The 8,715-nt window shown below is 45.3% G+C and overlaps 1 protein-coding gene across 1 annotated transcript in view; it reads right to left on the reverse strand.

The window, feature by feature from the left end:
• The window catches only part of rftn2 (raftlin family member 2), a 41,725-nt gene extending 34,588 nt beyond the window's left edge, over positions 1–7,137 (reverse strand). Inside the window, exon 1 of the mRNA XM_038298485.1 lies at positions 6,748–7,137. Coding sequence (XP_038154413.1) covers positions 6,748–6,886 — 139 coding nt within the window. The 5' untranslated portion in view covers positions 6,887–7,137. The remainder of the gene's footprint in view (positions 1–6,747) is intronic.
• Positions 7,138–8,715: the final 1,578 nt, after the last annotated feature.

The following is an 8,715-nucleotide window of genomic DNA, read 5'->3' on the forward strand; positions in this document are numbered from 1 at the left end:
AAACAGCCAAGGGCCAGCCAAGAAACAGCCAAGAGCCAGCCAAGAAACAGCCAAGGGCCAGCCAAGAAACAGCCAAGGGCCAGCCAAGAAGCAGCCAAGGGCCTGTGAAGGACCAGCCAAGGGCCTCCCAAGGGCCAGCCAAGAAACAGCCAAGGGCCAGCCAAGAAGCAGCCAAGGGCCAGCCAAGGGCCTCCCAGGGGCCAGCCAAGAAGCAGCCAAGGGCCTGTGAAGGACCAGCCAAGGGCCTCCCAAGGGCCTGCGAAGGACCAGCCAGGGGCCTCCCAAGGGCCAGCCAAGGACCAGCCAAGGGCCTCCCAAGGGCCAGCCAAGGACCAGCCAAGGGCCTCCCAAGGGCCAGCCAAGGACCAGCCAAGGGCCTGCGAAAGAACCAGCGAAGGGCCTGCGAACGACCAGCGAAGGGCCTCCCAAGGGCCAGCCAAGAAACAGCCAAGGGCCTGCCAAGGACCGGCCAAGGACCAGCTAAGGGCCTGCGAAGGACCGGCCAAGGACCAGCTAAGGGCCTGCGAAGGACCGGCCAAGGACCAGCCAAGGGCCAGCCAAGAAACAGCCAAGGGCCAGCCAAGAAACAGCCAAGGGCCAGCCAAGAAACAGCCAAGGGCCAGCCAAGAAGCAGCCAAGGGCCTGCGAAGGACCGGCCAAGAAACAACCAAGGGCCAGCCAAGAAACAGCCAAGGGCCAGCCAAGAAACAGCCAAGAGCCAGCCAAGAAACAGCCAAGGGCCAGCCAAGAAACAGCCAAGGGCCAGCCAAGAAACAGCCAAGAGCCAGCCAAGAAGCAGCCAAGGGCCTGCGAAGGACCGGCCAAGGGCCTGCGAAGGACCGGCCAAGGGCCTGCGAAGGACCAGCCAAGGACCAGCCAAGAAACAACCAAGGGCCAGCCAAGAAGCAGCCAAGGGCCAGCCAAGAAACAGCCAAGGGCCAGCCAAGAAACAGCCAAGGGCCAGCCAAGAAACAGCCAAGGGCCAGCCAAGAAACAGCCAAGAGCCAGCCAAGAAACAGCCAAGGGCCAGCCAAGAAACAGCCAAGGGCCAGCCAAGAAACAGCCAAGAAACAGCCAAGGGCCAGCCAAGAAACAGCCAAGAAACAGCCAAGGGCCAGCCAAGAAGCAGCCAAGGGCCTGTGAAGGACCATCCAAGGGCCTCCCAAGGGCCAGCCAAGAAACAGCCAAGGGCCAGCCAAGAAGCAGCCAAGGGCCAGCCAAGGGCCTCCCAGGGGCCAGCCAAGAAGCAGCCAAGGGCCTGTGAAGGACCAGCCAAGGGCCTCCCAAGGGCCTGCGAAGGACCAGCCAAGGGCCTCCCAAGGGCCAGCCAAGGACCAGCCAAGGGCCTCCCAAGGGCCGGCCAAGGACCAGCCAAGGGCCTGCGAAAGAACCAGCGAAGGGCCTGCGAACGACCAGCGAAGGGCCTCCCAAGGGCCAGCCAAGAAACAGCCAAGGGCCTGCCAAGGACCAGCTAAGGGCCTGCGAAGGACCGGCCAAGGACCAGCTAAGGGCCTGCGAAGGACCGGCCAAGGACCAGCCAAGGGCCAACAAACAACTGTACCATCTACAAGTAATTCCAGCTACAGGATGTAGAATTTCAGGTCTGAAGGGCTAAAGCTCCAACTGAACGATCAAACATGTGGGACTGTTATATCAGTCAGCTATCGTAACCTATAGGAGAACCAGAGGCAACGTCAGACGGCAGCTCTGCTCCGTACCATGATCTGATGAATGTTTTCTTTATTCACTGTGTAAAAGGCAGAACCTTCCTGTAAAGGTCTGTACCGAGGAGTTTATTGATCTAATTCAGGTGGAAACAACATCAGCGCTTGGAGAGAGAAAGAATTTCCTGCTTCCATGAAAACAGAGAATTAAAGCCGGTAAAACGTATACAGACCAGCTTTGGTGGGACTCCCAGTGAAGAAGGCAGACAGACGGGTCGGTCCAATCAGCCGCTCACAGACTTCTACAGAACCATGATTTATATGTTTTGCTCAGTTTGACTTAGTAGGAAGTAAAACCTTTGAATCAACTTAGACTCAAAGTTCTCAGTCGAACCGTGAAAACTGACCATGAAAAACTTTACAGTTTATTCTATTCTAGTTAGAAATCTGTAAATACACAATATCAGACCAAGTTCATCATTCACGCTAGACAAGATCCAGCTACTGAGTCAAGAAGGAATCAGAATCGACTACAATCTTTCCCTGCAACTCAGAACTGATTTGTGCGAAAGAGGAATTAAATTCTATTCAGTTTATTTCTATAGCTCCAATTCCCATCATGTCATCTCAGGTCACTTTCCAGTTCACCAGATCATCCAGTCAGTTTGATTCAAAGTTTTCTATCTAAGGAAAACCAGCTGATTGCATCGACTCATTGACTCTTCAGCAATCCCTCACACTAAGCATGCTTGTAGCGACAGTGGAGAGGAAAAACTCCGTTTGAACAGGAAGAAACCTCCAGCAGAACCAGGCTCAGTGTGAGCGGCCATCTGCTGAGGCCAATGGGGTTCAAGGAGACAGAAGTTACCTGATAAGAAATACCTGCTATCATGGAGGCAGGTGTTTTTCTGAAGGCTACATGCCGAGAGTCGGGAGATGTTTTTTTTTATAATCATTGTGATGTCATCACTGAGGTGTATGGAGGGCCAAAATCTTTAAATATTTAAAATTATCCATGAAATAAATATTTGAGTTAATGCTACATTTCTTCATTTATCTAAAAATGATTTAAATGTCAGCTGGATAATGAAATTATAAAAGGTACAATTAAATAATTTAATGTCTCATTAAATAATGAAATATAAATTCATTTGTTAAATGTTTCCTAAAAATGTATTTAATTTCTTATCTTATTTAATTCAATTCAATTTATTTATATAGCGCCAATTTAACAGGAACAGGATCTTATATGAATTAAATATTACATAAATAATTACATCATAAATTGGATGATAAATACATTTCCCATTAAATTATTACAAATATTTAAACTTATGAATAAAAATTACCACTATTTATAATATACTTTTATTTATCCATGTTCCAATTACGGCTGCAATTAATGATTATTTTGCTAAGCGATTAAATCTGTTGATTATTTTTTGGATTAATCGATTAATAATCAGACAGTAAAAGGTTCCTTTAAGAAAACTTTTTACTTAATTAAACCAGGTGAAACTAAAACATTTCCACTTGAGGAGTTCAGAACATAATGACAGATGAAAACTTTTGTTTTTTTTATCTTAACTGCAAAATGTTTGTACATATTTTTACAATCTTGGTGTAATTCCGGCTCTAAGTGGGTCGCTCTTTTTAGAGTCCCTATACTCCAGTTAACGATTAATCGATTACTAACTTAGTTGATGATTCCAAAAAAGTTAAAAACAATCCACTGGACTTTGTTTGCAAGTTTGAAGTCTTTTCTCTTCCCATTCAGGAAGCTTTTCCAATTCAAAATGTCAGAATTAGAGTCCAAAGCTTTTATAGAGGACCAAAACAAGACTTTAGTTGGGAAGCAAAACGTCTTCACACTGGAAACAAATTGGATTGTTTTTAACTTTTTTTGGATTCACTATGACCTGGATGACTGAGAATCTTCACCAGTATTTAGTTGATGATTATTTGAATAATTGATTAATCACGATTAATGTGATTATTTGTAAATAAAGAGTAAATCGTTTGTGTTTTTATGGGGCCAGCAGTCTGTGGCTCTGTTCATGTTTGGGGTCACAGGCTGAGCTGTTTGGGGACCCCTGGTCCCCTGGAGGTCAGGTTAAGAGCTTCATATGGAGATTAGCAGAAAATGTTCATAACTTCTGCAGGAGTTTATCTGAGGATCAATGGACAGCTGCTTTTTCCACATCAGCGGCGTATAAAGGGGACCGCCGTTTGAAAACAGCTTCTGACCGTTTTCCCCGGCCGGCTGTTTACGTGCTCAGCTCCCATTCACAACTTAATCACCATTTCCTTCCAACTAGGCCGCGGCGAAAGCGGCCAGATGAAGGGATTATCCCAGCAGAGCAGCGGCCCCCGTTCAAATTAGACTCCATTTCCCAGCAGGGGGGGGGGGTTCATTTAGCCGCATGGGAAGGAGTGTGAATGAGAGAGTGTCCTTGTGCGAGGGACAGAGCCACTAGTGGAGGAGAGGGAAGGAAAATCATTGCTGACCCATTTTCTGACTGAATGAGCGTTCCTGTTGCCAGGAATGGTCTGCAGTCCTTCAGGCTCCGCTGCTAGTTTAATACGCTTTATTTGGGTCCTAGCTTCCCTCTGTAACATAGTAATGCTGTTTTCACTAGGACTGAGACAATTAATCTGATTAATCGATTATCGAAATAATTGTCAAATAATTTAGTAATCGATTCATCCTCAACCGGAGTATAGAGACTAGGGATGGAACGATTTATGAAAACCGTCAGAATCGTTCGGTTCGACTGTCTCTTTTCGGTTCGCATGTGTTTCGTTCGGTTCATGCGCTGCTCCTTTTTCTCATAGGCGAAGCGTTTACACTCCAGAGCAGAAGGTGGCGGTACTGCGACCAAAGCCAACCACCAGTAGTAAACAAGAAGAAGCAAAGCAGCGTAGCCGGGTGTAGCAGAAAAAAATCAGTTGTTGTGGAGAATTGTGTGGGTATGGCGAGTGGGATAGAACAGGAGTTGGAAGACGCGCCAGCAGCACTTTATAGGTCTGCTGTATGGGACCACTTTGAATTTAGAGTGACCTACCATGACGGCGGAAAGAAAGCTGTGGATAAAAGTGCAACAGTGTGCAAGCATTGTGCAACACGTTTTGTTTATGCTAACAGCAACATGTCATGCTAACCCCGAAATCCCTCATACTCCGTCAGCGCTCCGCCCCGCTGCGCTCCAGACCGGCTGCTCAAAACAAAGCCTACAGCCTCCACTGTGGCTCCCGTCCGCTCCGCTCTGAGTCCCTTGGAGATGGTAGAGATCATGCGCGAAATGATTAAATTCAAAGCAGCAAAACATGCGGAAATGATTCAGGGTTTCCACGGATCATTTAAAAATAATTACAATCAATTATTTTTTGGGGGATTTTTTCATTAATTTCATACATTTTTATGGGATTTCGGTGTAACAATCAACATATACCGAAAACCGTGACCACAAAACCGTGAATCGAACCGAACCGTGGATTTTGTGAACCGTTCCGCCCCTAATAGAGACTATACATTGTTTACTTTCCTAATTGCTTTCGCACTGGTGACATCATCAACGCCAACACAGCGTGATGGTGTGACAATTGCAGCAGAATGGGGACAGAGGCTGTTAGCTGTTAGCGAGGGGTTAGACTAGAGCTGGGCCAAATAAATTTCACGAGAAATTGGGCAGTTTTACCTCGATAACGATAAACGCTCCGGCTCCTCTATCAGATATAAAGGCCTGTGCAGGAAATGCAGCTGACCTATTTATAATTTATTTAATAAATCACATTACATATTGCTTTCAATTAATTAAAATCTCGTACCTATTCAGGTTTAAAGATTCAACAATGTCTCATTGAATAGGAGAAAAACGTTTTTGCTTAAAGGTAACGGAGGCTTTTGCACAGCTTTGATCTCAGCAGCGTGGCTGTGCTGCAGGTGGGGGAGGCTGGATGTGTTACTTTGGGGAGTTCTCATAGTTTGCTGCAAAACTCTGCATTTTCATGTTCTTTTTCTCAACATCTATGGCGTAATTTTGGTGTCAATGAACTGAGCGTCAGAGAGAACAATGTGCACCGTTTAAACTCGCACATCCTCAATCAAAACCGGTCAATTATGACAATGCTCTCTCCACTTTAGTTTGCAAATTAAATATTTAGTTTGTTAATAAATATTAAGTTTGGAGTGAAAAGATTCACATGCTTTTACTTTGGTAGTTCACTTCCGCTTTTCCGCAAGGGAAATTTTCGTATTCGCTAAATATTTAACTAGCTTGGTGCTAGCTAAATGTTTAGTTTGTTAAATAAACATTTTATTTGAAGCTAAATATTTAGATATAAAAATCAGTTTTTCAGTCAATAATTAATATCCAAAGAGAAACTGAATCATTTTATGTAAGAAATGTTTGATTGTGTCAATAAATTTACAGATAAATGCTTCAGAAAAACCATTAAACTGTTTTCAATCTTTTCATTTGTGGGTGTGTGGGATAGTTTTCCCTGGGCTTTGACTTTCAGGCTTCTTAGAGAATTGTATTATTATTATTATTATTATTTCTTTTTCTTGGGAAACAAAAGACAGGCATTATTCTTCAGATTGATTCAGCTTAAAATAATCAGTCCTCTCTGAGAAATAAACTCCTTTACAGCTGAACAAACACAAACTGATCAGGAAAACTAAAACTAACACCAGAAGCGAACAGTTTTAAATATATTTATATAAATTAAAACAAGCCTCCCAGTTTTAGCTGCAAATAACAAATATTTTAAACCACTTGTTGTTACTAAAGTAAATAAAAAATACTCTGCTTATGCTTAGAGGAGAAAGAAATGCACAATGTCTGAAAATGCATGATTGATTATATTTGTTATAACCAAAAGTAATTAATTAGTGTCGTTAAATACATCATGTCCTTTGATAACAGCAGTTAAAACATTCAGGATTAAATAAATGATTCAACAATCAGATCTTTTCTCTCGCTCTGCAGACATTAAATATTTAGCAAACATTTGTGAGATTTAAAATAGAAGAAATAAAGATCCTTCAGGACAGCAAAGAGTTAATAATAAGTGGATCTACCTTCCAAGCTGAAGTCCAGCAGCACATAATCAAAGGCGGTGTCTGTCTTGGTCTCCACCTGCGGTCTCTTCAGGGTGGAGTAGATTTTCCCAGGACTGCTGTCCTCCGGGTCTTCCAGTTTCCTCAAGCCGCAGCCCATGTTCCCTGCAGCGGGGAGAGGCGCTCTCTCAGCGGGGTGGGGGCCACTCAGGAGCCGCTAACGGCAGCGCTCCATCCCTCCCCCATCGGAGCTCATCCTCCTCTGGAAACCGACAGAGAGTGAATAAAGAGTGATCAGCGGGGTGTTTGAGAAGCGGCTCCGACTTTGAGGCCCCTGGAGAGGATGCTGGTGCTCACAGCGTGCAGGGAGGGAGCGCGCGCCTCTGGGAGAAAACTTTCCACCCCAGAAACAAGTTCACGAGCGGAAAAACATCACTTCCGCCCAAACTTCACAATAAAAAAAGTCTGGAAGTGTTTCCGGGAGTAATGGACTCTGCATGGCTGGAGAACCAACAGCTGTCTGGATGCTCACTTTGGTCAACTTTTTATCAGCTTTATTCCAAAAAAGGCTCCAACTCAATGATATACACTATTTTTTTTTTAAACAAATGTAATTAAACTATACTGTATATATTTATATTATCAGTTTTAATTCCCTTTAAATTCTATCCATGGCAGAGTTCCAAGTTTTCTTTGGTTACCTGGAACATCTGTTTTGGATATTTACTTTTTAACTGTGTGAATTGTAGGTCAGTGTGGGGCCGGCCATGAACATTCCCAGTGGCCCAAACATGAACATTCCCAGTGGGCCCACCATTAACATTCCCAGTGGGCCAACTATGAACATTCCCAGTGGCCCAAACATGAACATTCCCAGTGGACCAAACATGAACATTCCCAGTGGCCCAACTATGAACATTCCCAGTGGCCCAACTATGAACATTCCCAGTGGGCCCACTATGAACATTCCCACTGGACCAAACATGAACATTCCCAGTGGCCCAACTATGAACATTCCCAGTGGGCCCACTATGAACATTCCCAGTGGACCAAACATGAACATTCCCAGTGGACCAAACATGAACATTCCCAGTGGACCAAACATGAACATTCCCAGTGGGCCCAACTATGAACATTCCCAGTGGGCCCAACTATGAACATTCCCAGTGGACCAAACATGAACATTCCCAATGGACCAAACATGAACTTTCCCAGTGGGCTACTATTAACATTCCCAGTGGGCCAACTGTGAACATTTCCAGTGGCCCAACTATGAACATTCCCAGTGGCCCAAACATGAACATTCCCAGTGGGCCCACCATGAACATTCCCAGTGTGCCAAACATGAACATTCCCAGTGGGCCCACCATGAACATTCCCAGTGTGCCAAACATGAACATTCCCAGTGGACCAAACATTAACATTCCCAGTGGGCCCACCATGAACATTCCCAGTGTGCCAAACATGAACATTCCCAGTGGACCAAACATGAACATTCCCAGTGGCCCAAACATGAACATTCCCAGTGGGCCCACCATGAACATTCCCAGTGGCCCAAACATGAACATTCCCAGTGGCCCAAACATGAACATTCCCAGTGGGCCCACCATGAACATTCCCAGTGTGCCAAACATGAACATTCCCAGTGGCCCAAACATGAACATTCCCAGTGGGCCCACCATTAACATTCCCAGTGGCCCAATATTGAACATTCCCAGTGGCCCAAACATGAACATCCCCAGTGGGCCCACCATTAACATTCCCAGTGGCCCAAACATGAACATCCCCAGTGGGCCCACCATGAACATTCCCAGTGTGCCAAACATGAACATTCCCAGTGGCCCAAACATGAACATTCCCAGTGGGCCCACCATGAACATTCCCAGTGTGCCAAACATGAACATTCCCAGTGGCCCAAACATGAACATTCCCAGTGGGCCCACCATGAACATTCCCAGTGGCCCAAACATGAACATTCCCAGTGGGCCC

This window comes from Cyprinodon tularosa, unplaced genomic scaffold, assembly GCF_016077235.1.
Source record: "Cyprinodon tularosa strain WSP-4 unplaced genomic scaffold, ASM1607723v1 ctg408, whole genome shotgun sequence".
NCBI classification, from domain to species: Eukaryota; Metazoa; Chordata; class Actinopteri; order Cyprinodontiformes; family Cyprinodontidae; genus Cyprinodon; species Cyprinodon tularosa.